This window comes from Chrysemys picta, chromosome 9 (genome assembly GCF_011386835.1).
Source record: "Chrysemys picta bellii isolate R12L10 chromosome 9, ASM1138683v2, whole genome shotgun sequence".
Classification (NCBI taxonomy): domain Eukaryota; kingdom Metazoa; phylum Chordata; order Testudines; family Emydidae; genus Chrysemys; species Chrysemys picta.
The window spans coordinates 55,251,056-55,269,140 of NC_088799.1; the positions used below are offsets into that span (position 1 = coordinate 55,251,056).

An 18,085-nucleotide genomic window follows, 5' to 3' on the forward strand; every position below is an offset into this window, starting at 1 on the left:
AAAGGGAAGGAGGAGGATCCGGGGAACTACAGGCCAGTCAGCCTCACCTCAGTCCCTGGAAAAATCATGGAGCAGGTCCTCAAGGAATCAATTCTGATGCACTTAGAGGAGAGGAAAGTGATCAGGAACAGTCAGCATGGATTCACCAAGGGCAAGTCATGCCTGACTAACCTAATTGCCTTCTATGATGAGATAACTGGCTCTGTGGATGAGGGGAAAGCAGTGGATGTGTTATTCCTTGACTTTAGCAAAGCTTTTGATATCATGTCCCCACAGTATTCTTGCCGGCAAGTTAAAGAAATATGGGCTGGATGAATGGAGTATAAGGTGGATAGAAACTGGCTAGATCATCAGGCTCAACAGGTAGTGATCAATGGCTCCATGTCTAATTGGCAGCTGGTATCAAGCCAGTTTTGTTCAATATCTTCATTAATGATCTGGAGGATGGCATTGACTGCACTCTCAGCAAGTGTGCAGATGACACTAAACTGGGAGAAGTGGTAGATACACTGGAGGGTAGGGATAGGATACAGAGGGACCTAAATAAATTAGAGGATTGGGCCAAAAGAAATCTGATGAGGTTCAACAAGGACAAGTGCAGAGTCCTGCACATAGGACGGAAGAATCCCATGCACTGCTACAGACTAGGGACCGAGTGGCTAGGCAGCAGTTCTGCAGAAAAGGACCTAGGGGTTACAGTGGACGAGAAGCTGGATATGAGTCAACAGTGTGCCCTTGTTGCCAAGAAGGCTAACAGCATTTTGGGCTGTATAAATAGGGGCATTGCCAGCAGATCGAGGGACATGATCATTCCCCTCTATTCTGCATTGGTGAGGCCTCATCTGGAGTACTTTGTCCAGTTTTGGGCCCCACACTACAAGAAGGATGTGGAAAAATTGGAAAGAGTCCAGTGGAGGGCAACAAAATGATTAGCAAAAAATACGAGGAGTCCTTGTGGCACCTCAGAGACTAACAAATTTATTTGGGCATAAGCTGATCTGATGAAGTGGGTTCTAGCCCACGAAAGCTTATGCCCAAATAAATTTGTTAGTCTCTGAGGTGCCACAAGGACACCTCATTTTTTTTGCTGATACAGACTAACAGGCTACCACTGAAAAATGATTAGGGGGCTGGAGCACATGACTTATGAGGAGAAGCTGAGGGAACTGGGATTGTTTAGTCTGCAGTAAAGAAGAATGAGGGGGGACTTGATAGCTGCTTTCAACTACCTGAAAGGGAGTTCCAAAGAGGATGGATCTAGACTGTTTTCAGTGGTGGCAGATGACAGAAGAAGAAGTAATTGTCTCAAGTTGCAGTGGGGGAGGTTTAGGTTGGATATTGTGAAAAACTATTTCACTAGGAGGGTGGTGAAGCACTGGAATGGGTTACCTAGGGAGGTGGTGGAATCTCCTTCCTTAGAGGTTTTTAAGGTCAGGCTTGACGAAGCCCTGGCTGGAATGATTTAGTTGGGGATTGGTCCTGCTTTGAGGGGGTTGGACTAGATGATTTCCTGAGGTCCCGTCCAACCCTGATATTCTATGATTCCATGAATTGGAGAGACAAGGTGGGTGAGGCAATATCTTTTATCAGACCCTCCTCGTCTCTCTAACATCTTGGTACCAATACTACACTGCATACTCTAAGTCAACTGAGGGCCTGTTTCTGCCAGGGTTACTCTTGGAGTAAGGTACCAATCAGCACAACTAACTGAGAATACCATCTATTCTACAACTCAACGCACTGGTGGAAACATCATTGGTCTGTATCTCCAGTCAATGGATGGAACCATTGCCTCACTCCTAGACTTCCTTGTTAATAACTCTTCCCAGCAGGGGCCCCTACATGTCTGAGGCTTGCTTGGCCTGAAAAAACTTACTTTCCCAGTCCAAAGCATTGGAAAGCCAAATGTTTCAAAGTTGGAAGGTGCCTGCTTTTTCCAAACATTATTTGGTTAACAGTACTTAAGCCAAGTGTTAAATTAACCAGCGTTTACCTGATAAAGCATTGGAAATGAGAGTTTCAAAGCTGTTAATTAAATCATTATTTCAGTCGTGCTGGGCTCCGATAAGCCGTTGTGACAGCACTTTGCTGGCTTACTGCTATTCAGCAAACACTGTTCAGCAACTTGCTCTTCTTTACTGTTATTAGTTTGTAGCAACTGGAATTTGTTATATTCCATGGGGATTGTCTTTGTAAAGAGTCCTGCTGGAGGTGATTCCTGAGGCTGTGAACTCCTCCCATGTGGGGTGACGCCCTAAAGGGTTAATTACTGTTTCCTCCCATGAAGGGGGAGTGTGGGAGCTGGCTGCCTGCTGCAGTCTTTCAGCTGCCTATCCGAGGTCTCTGTACGGGCTTTCCTGTATCAGCACAGAGTACGGTGGCCCCTCTTGGCAGCCCCATCCCTGGTATGTGCATATGAGACAGGAGGCGGGTGCACAGGGGAAACTCGGATTCAGTGCCAAGACAAATGAATGGCAGGGCAGGGCAGGCAGCAGACAAAAGGCCCTCCTGGAACAGCCGTTTAGTTTTGGCCAGTTTGTGAGCAGGGCTGGGATGTCTCCCGCAGAAATGCCCAGGTCAAGGCGAAGAACACTGAGGGAAACAAGTGCAGCCTGAAAGAGAGGATTGGCAGCAGTCCACTGCTCGGAAGAAATCATGTCTGCACTTCTAAAGGGAAGTGTCACCTTCCTCCAGCCCAGGGTCAGCTACTCGCTGACAAGCGCATGTCAGAGACAGCCTGCGACTCAGAGTGCAGGCAGCAGTTACAATATATTGGTTTGATGTGTCAGACTTGTAGCTCCTAGTTTTTAAAATAAGGGACCAGCAGCTAGTATAAATCAGCCTAGCTTCAGCAAATTCAATGGAACTCCACTGATTGCACCTGCTGGGGCTCTGACCCATCATGCGGGGGCTGCTAGGCTCAGGGAATTGAAAAGAGGCAGGGGTTTGTTCGCATCAACTGCAGGTAGCTAGCACTGGTCCGACAACCACAGCTATACTAGGGAGAGTTACACATTTAGTTATACAGGTAGCACCACAAAGCTGGGTCTGGGCCGGGATATGAAGTGAGAGGTTTTTAATAGCCACATAAACAAGTGATATTTACTTGCTAAACCTTCCCCTTTGGAACTGTGCAGGCAGGTTACAGATGAAATAATTTTCCTACAGACTGAACGAAGGGGCCAGCAGCAGTTGTTCGTGTTACAAGACTCCTGCAGTTTGCATGCTCTCACGACCACTAGCAGCTGGGACCAAAGAGGCTCAGGACTGGAAGAGAAAAGGTACTTGCAGGCAGGATGCAGTTAGGCTGGCAGAGTGGCACAAGAAGTAGAGGATTAGAATAGCCAGAGTTGTTTCAAGGCAGGACTGAGATGTAGGAAAAAAGCTGTGCTGAGGCCAGTACTGGTGTAAACAGGACTACTGGAGGTCAGAACTGAAGTAGGTTGGCGGAGCAGTGGCAGGGAAGCTTGCAAAAACCTAGCTATAGCTTAAAGGGTCACTCTTGGTTTCACTAACACTGGGAACATCCCCATAATCATTCACAATTTAAAGCAAGCATGAGAAATTCAACACCTCTTACCCAGCCTCCTCGCCTCTTCAGCCATGTCACCAAGGTCTTGCGGACAAACTCTCCCAGGCAGTCCACAATGGCATGCACCATTGCTGGCTGGGCCTGTCTGACGCAGTCCACAGCCAGCCCAGCGGCCACAGCATAGAGAGACACGACCTTGCCCCATGTTATGCCTGCAGGAAGACGGGATAACATTCATTTTCACACACGTTTGCTGCGGAGTTGGGGCTGGCAGAAGCCGAGATGAGTTTCTCTCTGTATGTTTGTGCAGCTTTCCTAGTTCAGGTGCAGTAGCAGCTCTGCATCTTCCTGCTCTGGAGAGCATAGTCTGCACTAAGGTGAATTGGGTGCAGTGATTGGGGAAGGGGTGCCCCACCTTCAAGAGCAGAAGCAGGGGACTTTACCACATATCCATTCCTAGATGTGCTTTGATCTCACATCAGTCCCAGTTCTACAGTAAAATGGCTTCCAGCACACTTGACCCCTGTGCAGCAGAGTGCAGAAAGCTGACCAGACCACCAAAGCAGTGACTGATGAACTGTGGGACAGAGAAGTAGGAGGAGTAGATGTACCAGTGGGGCTATTATGCCGTTGATTCTCACCCATACCCACACTGCACCAGTGGAAACCGACATGAGTGGATCACATGGTGGTTAGCCATGCTCAATGCACGTCCTAGCCAAAGAGCAGTGTGATCCTCTGTGCCCTGCTGGGAGCATGTGTGTGATGTGAAGTGTGTTACAGCACCCTAAGGGGCCCAGACCCTGGCTAGTACTCCACGCCTCTCCAGTGCGGACACAGCTTTACTGTTACGTCGCTAGACCAAGCTGCACAGCCAGGCAGTCGCAGCAGAATGACAACTTGGCACACTGCAGAGGGAGGACGTCTTCACAATGACTTATGGCCCAATATTCATCTGAAAGGGAGGCAAGGATGCAGGGCTAGAGCATGTGCCAGGAGGCATGGATATCCTACATACAATACCACATGCTGAAAATTAAATGAACCCCCCAAAAGTTTTGGTGCCATGCCTAGATCTAGTTTGAATGGCACTGTACGGCCTAGGGACCGGCATGTGTGTGTTGGGGGAGTGGAATGTTGGTCAGTTATCTAATCTCCCTGACAGCAGAGCTTCCTGCAAGGCTGACCTGCCAGAAGCAAGTGCCCCCTAGAAGTTATACCAGCAGCATTCATCTTCCTGTTCTGTTAGCGCTACTGATAAGCACTCCACAACCATGAGTTCAGCACTGGGCACAGTCCCATGTGCTTTGCCAGTGGGCGGCGATGGACAGCTCAATGCTGAAGAGTTACGGCCAGAGATCCCTTGCAGTGCTATTAAGGTGAACTATGACCCGGAAACTTGACCCTCTCCCAGCCATACAAGAGAAGCAGCACAGCACAATGGATTTGTCTCACTAAACCTCAGAGCCGAATGAGAGGAACATTTTCCCATTACTCTATTATTTTAGATAGCAATTATTAACAAGCAGGCGGTGAGACATTTTACAGTTCTAGAGTTCTGTGTTGCCTGCTCAAGGCCTCTCCCAGCTGCAGGCAGAACCCAGGTGAAGCACTGGTAGCGCAAAGCCATGCAGAGAAGCTGTTGCCTGAAGGTGGTCTGAAGGAAAACACAGCCATACAAGAGGGGAGAGGAATTATCTTATTCAACATATTTCAGGAGTGAAAAGGAAACGAGCCAGGGACAAGAAATTGGATGTGCTCAGGGAAATGTCATTTCGTAAGAAAGCAAACTATGAATGGAGAGGGGTAACTAGTGGTGTTTCCCAAGGGTCAGTCCTAGGACCAATCCTATTCAACTTATTCATAAATGATCTGGAGAAAGGGGTAAAAAATGAGATGGCAAAGTTTGCAGACGATACTAAACTGCTCAAGATAGTTAAGACCAAAGCAGACTGTGATGAACTTCAAAAAGATCTCACAAAACTAAGTGATTGGGCAACAAAATGGCAAATGAAATTTAATGTGGATAAATGTAAAGTAATGCACATTGGGAAAAATAACCCCAACTATACATACAATATGATGGGGGCTAATTTAGCCACAATGAATCAGGAAAAATATCTTGGAGTCATCGTGGACAGTTCTCTGAAGACATCCATGCAGTGTGCAGAGGCAGTCAAAAAAGCAAACAGGATGTTAGGAATCATTAAAAAGGGGATATAGAATAAGACGGAGAATATATTATTGCCCTTATATAAATCGATGGTACGCCCACATCTTGAATACTGCATACAGATGTGGTCTCCTCATCTCCAAAAAGATATACTGGCACTAGAAAAGGTTCAGAGAAGGGCAACTAAAATGATTAGGGATTTGGAACGGGTCCCATATGAGGAGAGATTAAAGAGGCTAGAACTTTTCAGCTTGGAAAAGAGGAGACTAAGGGGGGATATGATAGAGGTATATAAAATCATGAGTGATGTGGAGAAAGTAGATAAGGAAAAGTTATTTACTTTACTCCCATAATACAAGAACTAGGGGCCACCAAATGAAATTAATGGACAGCAGGTTTAAAACAAATAAAAGGAAATTCTTCTTCACACAGCGCACAATCAACTTGTGGAACTCCTTGCCTGAGGAGGTTATAACAGCGTTTAAAAGAGAACTGAATAAATTCATGCAGGTTAAGTCCATTAATGGCTATTAGCCAGGATGGGTAAGGAATGGTGTCCCTAGCCTCTGTTTGTCAGAGGGTGGAGATGGATGGCAGGAGAGAGATCACTTGATCATTACCTGTTAGGTTCACTCCATCTGGGGCACCTGGCATTGGCCACTGTCAGTAGACAAGATACTGGGCTAGATGGACCTTTGGTCTGACCCTGTACGGCCGTTCTAATGTTCTTATGTTTCTTATGAAATACGCATTGGCTGGTGCAGCATTTCTGCTGCAGAGAGTCCACCTCTTGCCTTCAGAGTACTTCCAAAACCACCAGCACCTGAGACACTGGAGAGCTAGAGACATATTCAGGAGGAGTCTCTCTTGCTTTTTATATTGGAGTTCCTCTTCTCTCCTCTCCATTTACTCCACTCCTTTACACAGCACGTGAATTTCAACAAGGGGTTCCCGTGATAATTCTACCCAGTGACCAAAAGGGACCTACAAGCAGGGCTGGCCTTACCATGAGGCGAATTGAGGCGGCCGCCTCAGGTGCCAGACAGTCGGGGGGGGGGGGCACTAAGACCCAGAATGTAGAAAATTGTATCTGCTGCTGGTGCATATGTATTCTCTCTGCTCTAGATGCACAGAGATGGTGGAGTGCTGTGCTGGAGGAAGGAGGGCACAAGAGACATAACAGGCAGGCAGGAGAAAAGGTGAGAGGGAATAACAGAAAGCAGCAGGAGCTGCAGGGAGAGAGGAGGAGGAGCCTCTTATGTACCTCTCTAGCACATCCAGGAGCCTGGACTGATTAACACCAGCTTCTCAGGGAACTTCCTGTTTCCTGCTGCTTCCCTGAACCCACTTAAGGAGAACAGGCAGTCAACTGAAGTAATAGGAGCCAGTTAGGCCCTTAAGACGCTGATATCTTCCCTCACTCAGGCCCTGCTACCAGCCTGCTTATTTGTCCCCTTCAATTGAGTGTTGAGAGCCACTATAGCTGGCACAGAACAGCAGTCATGAGTGAAAGAAGAAAACGCCCCTCTGGGGCAGCATTCAAAAAAAGAAAGAAAGCAAAGGAAGCTTTTCTATCTAAGCAGGAAGGAGCTCTCCTGAGATACATAGACACAAATGTTCACGGTGAGCCTTCCGGCCCCAGTGAGGATGTGAGTGATGAGAAGATGCCTGATCTTCCAGTTAGTCAGAGTGCAGGTGACCTGGCAGCTACTGCAGCATCCATATCTCCATCTCAAATGGATGTAACCAGGCACATTCCTGAAGAAAATTGTAGATCAGAGAAGAGTGTGGTGGAGGCGCAAGAAACAGCTGCTGCTGAGGTTAGTTCCTTAAGTCTAGATGCTCCAGGACTGTGGACCCACTTGAGCAGTAGCCTGAGGGACTTCCTTGTACTGCATGGGCCACAGCAAGTGAAAAACTTCATGTTCCCCAAAGACAATGAAAATAGCAGTTTCCATCCAACACATTGCTGGTGTGAAATCCCCAATGGTGACAAAGTGGAGAGGCCATGGCTTATGTACTCAAAAATCCAGAATGCTGCATACTGTTTTTGTTGCAAACTCTTCCAGTCTAATGTTCCAGCCACATTGGGTTCTACAGGAACAAAGGACTGGAAAAAAATCTGGCTAGAAATCTGGCATGCCATGAGAAGGCAGCAAATCACCAGAGAGCATTCCATAGGAGGAAAGAGCTTGAGATGAGACTAAGGTTAAAGGCCACCATAGATGATCAGCATCAAGAAAAGATTGCATCAGAGTCTCTTTAGTGGCAAAATGTTCTGAAAAGGCTCATTGCCATTGTGCAAATGCTTGCCACCCAAAACCTAGCATTGCGTGGCATGGCACTTCAGATCAGCTGTATGTGCCAAACAATGGAAACTTCCTTAAAATTGTGGAGCTGATGGCTGAGTTTGATGCTGTATTCCAGGAGCATCTAAGAAGAGTCACCACCAAAGAAATGTGTACCCCACTACCTTGGAAAAACAATTCAAAATGAGATCATGCAGTTACTGGCAACTAAAGTCAAACAGAAGTTTGTGGCAGATCTGAAGTCAGCAAGATATTAGTCTGTTATTCTGGACTGCACGCCTGACATCAGCCATACGGAACAAATTACTTTAATGGTGCGTTTTGTAACAACAACAGAACCTAGTGAAAATGTCCCTGCAGTGGTGACTGTCAGAGAGCATTTTCTAGAATTTATTGACATTGATGATACTACAGGAGCTGGTATGACAAATGTGCTTCTTAAAAAGCTGGAAGATACGGGAATTGCGATAGCTGACATGAGAGGTCAGGGCTACAATAATGGTGCCAACATGAGAGGAAAGAATAGAGGAGTGCAGACACGGATCTGAGAGTTAAACCCTCAAGCTTTTTTCGTCCTATGCAGTTTTCATTCATTGAACTTGGTGGTCAGTGATGCAGCATCAGCTTTTAGAGAGGCTGCTGAATTTTTTAATGTAATTCAAAGCATCTATGTATTTTTCTCTGCATCAGCTCATTGATGGTAAATTTTGAAGCAACATCTGGGAACATCTGCTCTGACACTGAAACCACTGAGTACCACACGATGGGACAGTCAAGTCGAGGCGATAAAGCCTATCAAACACCAAATTGGGAAGATAGATGATGCCATATTTGCCATTATGGAGGATAATGCTAGGACAGGAACTGTTCATGGGAGAACAGTGGCAGAGGGAAATGGAATCACCAGAAACATACATAACTTCAAATTTCTGTGTGGCTTAGTGTTGTGGCATGACATACTGTTTGAAATAAATGTTGTAAGCAAGAGACTCCAAGGTGTTGACCTTGATATCTCTGGAGCAATGGAACAACTGGACAAAGCAAAGTCATACCTACAGTCTTACTGGTCAGATGAGGGATTTCAAAATGTTCTGAAGAGTGCACAGAAGTTGGCAGAGGAACTTCACACTGAAGCTATTTTCCCACCCATTCAAGAATCACCAAAGAAGATGACATTTTGATTACGAGGCACGGGATAATCCCATAAGAGACCCCAAACAACAATTCAAAGTTGAATTCTTTAACCAGGTGCTAGATTGTGCAATACAGTCAGTTGAAGAACATTTCATACAGCTCAAGGAACACAGTAGTATATTTGGGATGTTGTATGATATTCCAAAACTCCTCACTATACCTGAAGAAGACCTACATCAGCAATGCAGTGCACTAGAGACAGTGTTGACACATGATGACATGTGCAATATTGATGCAAGTGATTTAGGTGATGAATTGAAAGCCCTTTCAAGATACATTTCAGCAGGATCAACTCCAAAGGCTGTTCTGGAATATATGTGCACAAGTAAGATGACCACCCTCTTTCCAAATCCTTTTGTTGCTCTGCACATACTTCTACTACTTCCTGTAACAGTTGCCAGTGGAGAACTCAGCTTCTCCAAACTGAAGTTAATAAAAACACATCTACGCTCCACAATGACCCAGGAGAGAGAGGCTGGTCGGCCTTGCAGCCATCTCAATAGAGCATGAGCTGGCCCAGACTGTAGGCCTTCAGGAAGCAGTTCAAATCTTTGCAACCAAGAAGACACGGAAAGCACCACTTTGATTATTCAAACAGATAAAAATGCCAGTGTTTACTATGCAGACAAGAAAAGTTACATTTGCTGTTCAGGTGTTTGAAAGTTAAGTGTTACTTAAAATTTTTGAACAAGGCATTTTAAGTAGTTAGTTTTCCTTTATTGGGGTAGGTAGCAGAGCAGTACCATGAGAGGAGTAGAACAGGAAGAAGGCAGAATTGAGACCTTTTAAAGTTTTGTCCCAAGCGAGGAGGCATGGGGGCGTCATTTGAGCTCCCTGCCTCAGGTGCCAAAATGTTGTGGGCCGGCCCTGCCTACAAGTGGATTCTGCGGAGTTGCCTTTTTTTAGTGATATCTGATTAAAATAAACGTCTCTTTAAACTGCAAATGTAGCTAGACGGGGTGGAATTGGTTAAAATGAGTGAAACATACTTCATCTGATAACGAGAGGCTGTTTGTTCCAGTCATGTCTTATAGGAGGTCAAAAACCACAAAGTGCTCTTGAATAGAAGTCCTTGTGATAATAACCTAGATGCAATTCAGAGGCCCCTTGCATACATCCTTCCCCCACCAATCCTGCATCTTTGGGTGCAGAAGGAAATATCGGTATTCCAAATTAATAGCCAATTTGATTCCATTTTTGTTCTCATCAGATTAGGTCAGGAGAGCCCCTGCTGCATGGCCTTCACTTGTGTATTTCAGCATCCGTGTGGTACTCTTGTCAACATTTGGCTATTGTTCTCATCTGTGTTATTTGTCACCATGACAGCCACAAGGGTGAGCCAGGAAGAGGCTACAAAGACCACAGGAAAGGAAGAGCTATAGACAGTGGGTGCACGTAGGTGTATATAATATTGAAGGAAATGCTACTCTTTTCAATACACTCCCTAACCATCTAATGAGCCCTTCAGAATTCTTCAGTATCCTCCCTCATTCATGACATCTTGGGTCAGAACCTCAGCTAGTGTATGCATAGTGTTGGCATAACTCCACTATACCGATTCCCACACTGGGATCTGGGTCCTTTTGGTTTTATGGGTAGTCAATCACAATTATAGGAACAAATTTACTGGTGCAGTTCCAAGCCTTTACAGACGCTGACTCAGATTCTGCTCTCATTTACACCCAGGTACATCTGGAGTAAATCCAGTGGCTGCCAGGGGTTTACCTGGGAGTAACTGAGATGAGAATTTAGGCTACCCCCGTAGAGGATGGTGCCTGTGGTTATGGTTAGTTTTATTTTAAATTGTATATCTTGTCAAATCTTTCCCTCGATTTTAATAAGCTTCAGATCATGCCCTTAGTGCCCATAAAAAGGGGATGACTTGACAGATCTAGAGCCAAATTTCTTATTTGTCCACAGACTAAATACGGAACAAAGCAATGGCTGTACCAGCTTCCCTCTCTATGTAACTGCTGTAGAGGTGGGGGGAGGGGGTGGTATCTGTGAAAAGACAGTTTAATCTCCAAATCTGTTCACTACTTGGGTGCTCTGCTACAATTGCCAGCAAGGTGACCAGTCAGTACCAGCTGCAATGGGGTCTGTGACGTGGACTCTTATCCACTAGACACGGACAGAGCCCAAACCCATTTCCATAGGTTGCAGAAGGATAACAACCTGTTGACTGGTCCAGAAGTTAGATCAGTGACTAATTTGAAGGTCTCTGCAGTCATACTGGCAACCCCTTATGGAGAATAGCTGTACATGTTGCCTGAATCTTTAAGCCTGCTTTTTCCTGTTATTGAAAAGCTATCCATCAATGACATATTTGAGGAGGAGAATTCCCCTGTTCCGGAAATGCAGAGCTATTAGACTCATAGAATCATAGAATATTAGGGTTGGAAGAGACCTCAGGAGGTCATCTAGTCCAATTCCCTGCTCAAAGCAGGACCAACACCAACTAAATCATCCCAGCCAGGGCTTTGTCAAGCCAGGCCTTAAAAACCTCTAAGGTTGGAGATTCCACCACCTCCCTCGGTAACCCGTTCCAGTGCTTCCCACCCTCCTAGTGAAATAGTGTTTCCTAAAATCCAACCTAGACCTCCTCCACTGCAACTTGAGACCATTGTTTCTTGTTCTGTCATCTGCCACCACTGAGAACAGCCAGCTCCATCCTCTTTGGAACCCCCCCCCTTCAGGTAGTTGAAGGCTGCTATCAAATCCCCCCTCGTTCTTCTCTTTTGCAGACTAAATAACCCTAGTTCCCTCAGCCTCTCCTCATAAGCCATGTGCCCCAGCCCCCTAATCATTTTCGTTGCCCTCCACTGGACTCTCTCCAAATTTGTCCACATCCCTTCTGTAGTGGGGGGACCAAAACTGGATGCAATACTCCAGATGTGGCCTTACCAGTGCCAAATAGAGGGAAATAATCACTTCCCTCGATCTGCTGGCAATGCTCCTACTAATACAGCCCAATATGCCGTTGGCCTTCTTGGCAACAAGAGCACACTGCTGACTCATATCCAGCTTCTCATCCACTGTAATCCCCAGGTCCTTTTGTGCAGAACTGCTGCTTAGCCAGTCAGTCCCCACTTAAAGGTGAACTCCGAAGCCATGCTGAATTCATCGTATGGCATGTCTACACAGCATAGTGTACCCAGGTTACTGACATGTTACAACCCAGCCCCTGCCATCAACACACACACAGATGTATGCTCCACCAGCCAGGCCATGGGGGCACTGGGCCCTGCACTCATCCCTCCCAGAACAATGGACATCTCTAGCAACAGGTGCCACAGAACAGCCGTGCCCACCGTGGCCTTTGTCCTTGTTCCTTCGTCGTCCATCTGCAGTCTGAGGCTGACACTACAGGCTTGTCATTGTGCCATCTCCCTGCCTTCCACCCCAGCCTTCTACCTGGCTCCTCTATTTAGCAGGATGCAGTGTAGGACTGCCAGATAAACAGGAAGGCTGGAGGGGCCTAGTCCCAGGTGAGAAAGAACTAAACCATCTGACTTTACACAGGGGTCCCAGGGATCCAGTGCCTTCCCAGCTAAGGGACATTCATCACAGAAATCTACCTTTATAAACAGGTTTTCCCTGCCCTGGGGAATTCTCTACTACCTCTTAGTTTGCTGAAGATATCCCAGACTGCAACATGTTCTCACATCAAATACTAGATTCAGATTATTTGTTTCGAATACCAACCTTTCATCTCTGTGATGTCAAAGGGATGTGTTCTGGGACAGCACCAGCAAACCAGGAAGAGGCTGAGAATTTTTGCAGGCAGGGGGAAAAGAGTTGTTACAAAGGCAGGTGAAAGTGTATTTGTGCTGCGCGCCTCCCCCATGCCTCCAACAGATGGCCTGCAAGTGTAGACTCAACCCCTCGCTCAGTTTGCCGCTGTCATTGTGAAGGCACAGCCAGGCCACATGGCATCTGTTCAGCCATCATTATATGCAGTAGCAATGCTGGCGGTACAAATAGTTACAATACCCGTGCTGTGTCCATCCTTGCTAATTCCAGTTAAAAATTCCTGCCGAAAGAGGGGTGGAGTCTGACAGAGTTTGGCTCCTTACTGGCAAACCCTAGGCCGACTGGCCTAGGCCACTCCAAGGACTGAGGACTAGATTGTGCCCTAGCAGCAAGGTGGGATATGGAGAAGTTCACTGTCCCAGCATGAGCTCCCAAGCAGCCCCATGCTGCAGACTTGGGCTTACAATTACTCCAGGATTTCTAGTATGGCAGAGGTCACAGAAGTACCTATTCCCCACCTTCACAGGATCCACTATCCAGTCCCCCTGGCATGGAAACGCCTTTGCTGGCAGTATGGAGGCGTTGAGGGTAATAGATTACCAGCTCCTCCCTTCACTGTGACATCATCAGGACCCATCACACGTTCCCAAGTACAAGAGCTGGGCTTGCATCTGAGCACTGGTCAGTAGCAGAGAAGGTTCCCGTTCTGTCTCTGCTCTCTGCACACCCCACTGAGCCAGACACACTCTGGCCCCCATGTCCTACAGACTGTTTACGGCATCCATCCATGTTGACGGGGGAACCATGCTGCTCATCTACAAGTGTAATCAAACAGATCGTCAGTAACCTCCAACTGCGGGAAACTCAGGCAAGTTCGATTGTATCTTCAGTGTGACTTGGAGCTGAAGTGAATGGAAAATCTGTCTAAAAAGGAAAGCACTAGAACCAAGGTGAGACTTGCACACATCTGCCCTTTGGAGTGGAACTAGAACTCCACTTCAAAAGGACACAGAAGACATGAAAAAGCTGCCTGGAATTTGTTTGTTTTCTTTTTTTAAGTAGCAGACTTGTAGCCAGCTGTGGAGCTGTAGGTATGTAAATACTGGCTAGCCAAGGGGAAAATGAACTAATGAGAAAGGGTTGCTTTTGAGAGTTCTCCCGCTGCATACCATCTTCCCTGCTGCTGGAGAGAACTCGGGAGGCCACGTGACAATGGGGGTCTGGTCAGTGTCAGAGCTCACTCTGCAGTGTTTCCTTTGCCTATTTAAATAAACCTCCCCACTTTAGCATCAAATTCAGGACTCCCAATTCAGATCTAAAAGCAAGGTTATCATGAGCCACATTTCAACAGCTGGGGGAATATGTACGGACACACCACAGTCCTCTCTGGTGATGTCTATTGCAGATAGAGCGAGATCAGTAAATAAATACACAGGGGATTCTGGTTGGAGGCTCAGTTTCATATGGCCTAAAACAGGAGACAGCAGAGAGAGAACCACTTCTTACTGCATTCCCACTAGAAGGTGTGAACATTTACCTCACTGGCAGTTTGGGGGGCAACCTGAAGTCATGCAGACCCTACAGGACTAAGGGAATGGGACATGTAGGCCCAAAGATTCCTGATCAAAACCCCACAGGAAACAAAGTGCCACAGAACAAGAATCATAGAATATCAGGGTTGGAAGGGACCTCAGAAGGTCATCTAGTCTAACCCCCTACTCAAAACAGGACCAATCACCAGACAGATTTTTACCCCAGATCCCTAAATGGCCCCCTTGAGGATTGAACTCACAACCTTGGGTTTAGCAGGCCAATGCTCAAACCACTGAGCTATCCCTCCCCATAATGCCCCTTTAGAGAGTAAAAGTTCTGTGTTCTAGGGGCCAGCAGCCCTACCTACCCCACCAGTAGCGACCATCAAGTGTTTCAGTTAGGAGGAAAAAAACCACGATTTTTTTTTCATTTTTCCTTTCAGTTTCCCATGGAAAAAACCTTCCTTTTGGGATTTATTTTGCTGAAAAATGTTGAAGGTAAACTAAAGCTAACCCAGGCCCTGATGCAAAGCTCCCTGAAATTAAGGGAAAGTCTCCTACTGACGCCAAACGGGCTTTGTGTCAAGCCCCAAATTCAGAGCTGAAGCTGTTGCAGAGCTGGATTGGGGCCACTGTAGCACCAGAGTATGTTTGTGGGGGAGCATCAGCCCTAGGCCATAGTTTATACTGCTGTATCTGTGGATGGTTCTAGTCAAATGAACAGTGTGCCATCGCTGGTAAATAGTATCAATGGCCAATGATGGTCTGGCTGGAGAATCTTGCCTACATGCTCGGGGTTCTACTGATCGCCATATTTGGGGTCAGGAAGGAATTTTCCTCCAGGGTAGATTGGCAGAGGCCCTGGAGGTTTTTCGCCTTCCTCCGCAGCATGGGGTAGGAGTCGCTAGCTGGAGGATTCTCTGCTACTTGAAGTCTCTAAACCACAGGATTTGGGGACTTCAACAGCAGAGTCAAGAGAAAGGGTTGGGACGGCTTTGTGGCCTGCATCATGCGTGAGGTCAGACTAGATGATCATAATGGTCCCTTCTGACCTTAAAGTCTATGAGTCTATATGGGTTACTTTAGCTAATTACCCACCCAAGGTGAGGGCTCACACCTACTTTAATCTGTGAGAGTTCAGCCCCCCAAATCAACTACAGTCGAGAGGGTACCAATAGAAGGGAGCCCCCCTGGTGCACAACAGAGACTTACATGGTGCTTTTTCTGTACTAATAACTTTTATTAACCAACCAATGACAATACACACCCTGCAATCTGGTAAAGAAGAGAAACAACAATACACAATGTCTGGCATTTGCATTACTCACACTGGTCTTTGCAGAGAAACCCAAAAAGTGTCAGTCATCATTCTCACCATGCGCCCCACCACTAAGAGCAGCATGCTGGTTTCCTCCCCCCAAGGCATGCAGGCCAGGACACAGCTTAAATAATGTGTTATGCTGACACCTACCAGGGTTCAGATATATTTATGAAAGTTTTAACCTTTTTCCCTTATTTGAACTCTGCTGCTTTTGGGATGCCCGATTCTTCATGGTTAGTTTCTCTTATACTCATTAACATATATAGTACCTTATCACCATAGTAACAGGAGGTTACCTTAAGGAAGTCTCTCACATTTCACCCCGGCTGCCAGTGGTCATCTTCTGGTATCTACTGATCTCCTGTAGACATTATTGTCCAAACTCAGCAGTTCTTTCAAAAACCTCAACACATCACAAATACAGAAACAAGCTCAGCAAGTTCTCTGTATAAGCTCGAAAGTTTGTCTCGCTCACCAATAGAAGTTGGTCCAAGAAAAAAAGGTATTACCTCACCTGCCTTGTCTCTCTAATATTGAAAATAGGGATTTTATTTATAATATACAAGCTTTGTTTTAGGGGCGGAGGGGAGGGGGTTCGGTGCTGCACTAGGGGTTGAGGAAGGAGTACGAATGGAGTAAGAAAGGAGAAGGGGTAAAGGGAGAAAAAAAACTGCCCAGCAGGAAGGTACAAAGAGTGGGCAGCTGAGCGGGTCTGTGTCCCAGACCTGGACTGTTTTCTTAATAAGCTGAACACTAAGTAGCAGAGTTTATATCTCAGTCTGTTTCCAGCACTGAGCCGTCAGTGATTGGCTCTGACAACTCAGACAATATTTGAGATCTGTCATCTTTTGCGAATCAAGGCTTCTTTCCTCTGCATTCCAAAAAATGGAATGTCCGGCAGCCACAGACTTAACACTTAATTTTGCTGGATTCAGCAAGTCTTGCAACTGTAATTTGAATCCAGGAACGTTAGAACTAGCAGAATCTGCTCCTTTCCCCCAGCCAGAAATCTGTGTGAGTAGCAGAGAGGAGCACATAACTCACTCAACAAATATGGCTTCTTTTTCTGTTCATAGGCTGTCCTCTTTGCAGCACTTGAGGCAGGGGCGGGGTAGAACCCTGGAGCACCTTCCTGAGTTCTGCCAGTGGCACTGGAAGCAGCCAGGGTAAAGGCGAGCCCAATGGTGGGCAGCTCCCCTGTGCAGCTGGTGTGTAATCATGGGGGGTGCCTGCTAGTGCGGTGTGGCTGCACAAGCACACAGCTTAGGGAAACCCTGGTGATGCACCTTGTGGCTGCTCCGCAAGTGGCTGGGCCTAGTTTGTATAGTTGGGGATTCCAGTATTGCCAACCCCTGTTCAAAAATCATGAGTCAGCTCCCTCCCTCCCCCGAAAATCATGGAATTGTCTTTAAAAAGTCATGATAAAAACCACCAATTTGGGGGCCTTTTTACTTGTCTTCTGGGTTTTGAGCCTTTGGAGAAAAGCTGGGACACATTTTCAAGCTTCTAGAAACTCATTTAAAAAGGCATCCAAGGTTCTCACCTAGTCACTGGACTCCAGGAGCTGGGGCTTTAAGATCACCCAGTATCATGAGATTCACAATAAGTCATAAGCATTGGCAATGCTGGGACCCACAGCAATGACTGGGGCTCTCTCCTCTGTCACAGTCACACAAATAGTTGTGTGCATGCAGTCCTAGCTACCAAAGGCACAGTCAAGTTCTCTTCTGGCTTGTTTAATTTCCTGTGGGTCAGAGCTCTGGAGCAGGGAAAATGAGACCCCCATTCCCCTGCTGTAGTAAGTAGTGCCAAGCTAATAAAATAACCACTTCCTCTGCAAACACTTGAACGTGCACACTCAACACTCGTTTTCTGTGAGTCTCAGTGCAAGGAACGCTCAGCTACTCAAATGAGCACAAAGAGGCATGAGCACGGCCTGGGTGAATTTATTCTGCAATCCACACCAATACTCAGACATTTTGTCATAGTTGCCCAGCTCCATTCATCTTTCCAAGCCAGCAGTGCTCCACCTCACTGTGCACAGAAAGTCTTTTCATTCCAAGCACACCGTGTAGTCTTTCAGGCTAGCACTGCAATCCACCTCATCCATTTTTTTTTAATTCCCGGAGCAATGGAATAAACCTCTTGGTGAAGAGTACAAGAGCTCTGCAGGTTATTTTGGATTCACCCTGATGGAATCTCTGGGAAAGAGATTCCCCTTTCTTATTTATTGCTGGTATTGTTTTGTGGAAGAAATCAGTCTGTGTACTG

At 46.5% G+C, this 18,085-nt stretch overlaps 1 protein-coding gene across 5 annotated transcripts in view; it reads right to left on the reverse strand.

Annotated features, from left to right (window-relative positions):
* Positions 1 to 18,085, reverse strand: part of BOK (BCL2 family apoptosis regulator BOK) — a 38,787-nt gene that overhangs the window by 8,035 nt on the left and 12,667 nt on the right. For 4 of the 5 annotated variants that reach the window (XM_005295767.4, XM_024111828.3, XM_065557142.1 and 1 more), the window contains one exon: positions 3,581 to 3,744. In XM_005295767.4, the coding sequence (XP_005295824.1) occupies positions 3,581 to 3,744 (164 nt within the window). Of the gene's footprint in view, positions 1 to 3,580; positions 3,745 to 13,479; positions 13,777 to 18,085 lie in introns of those variants that run through there. The other variant, XR_010590396.1, reaches the window with a different exon arrangement.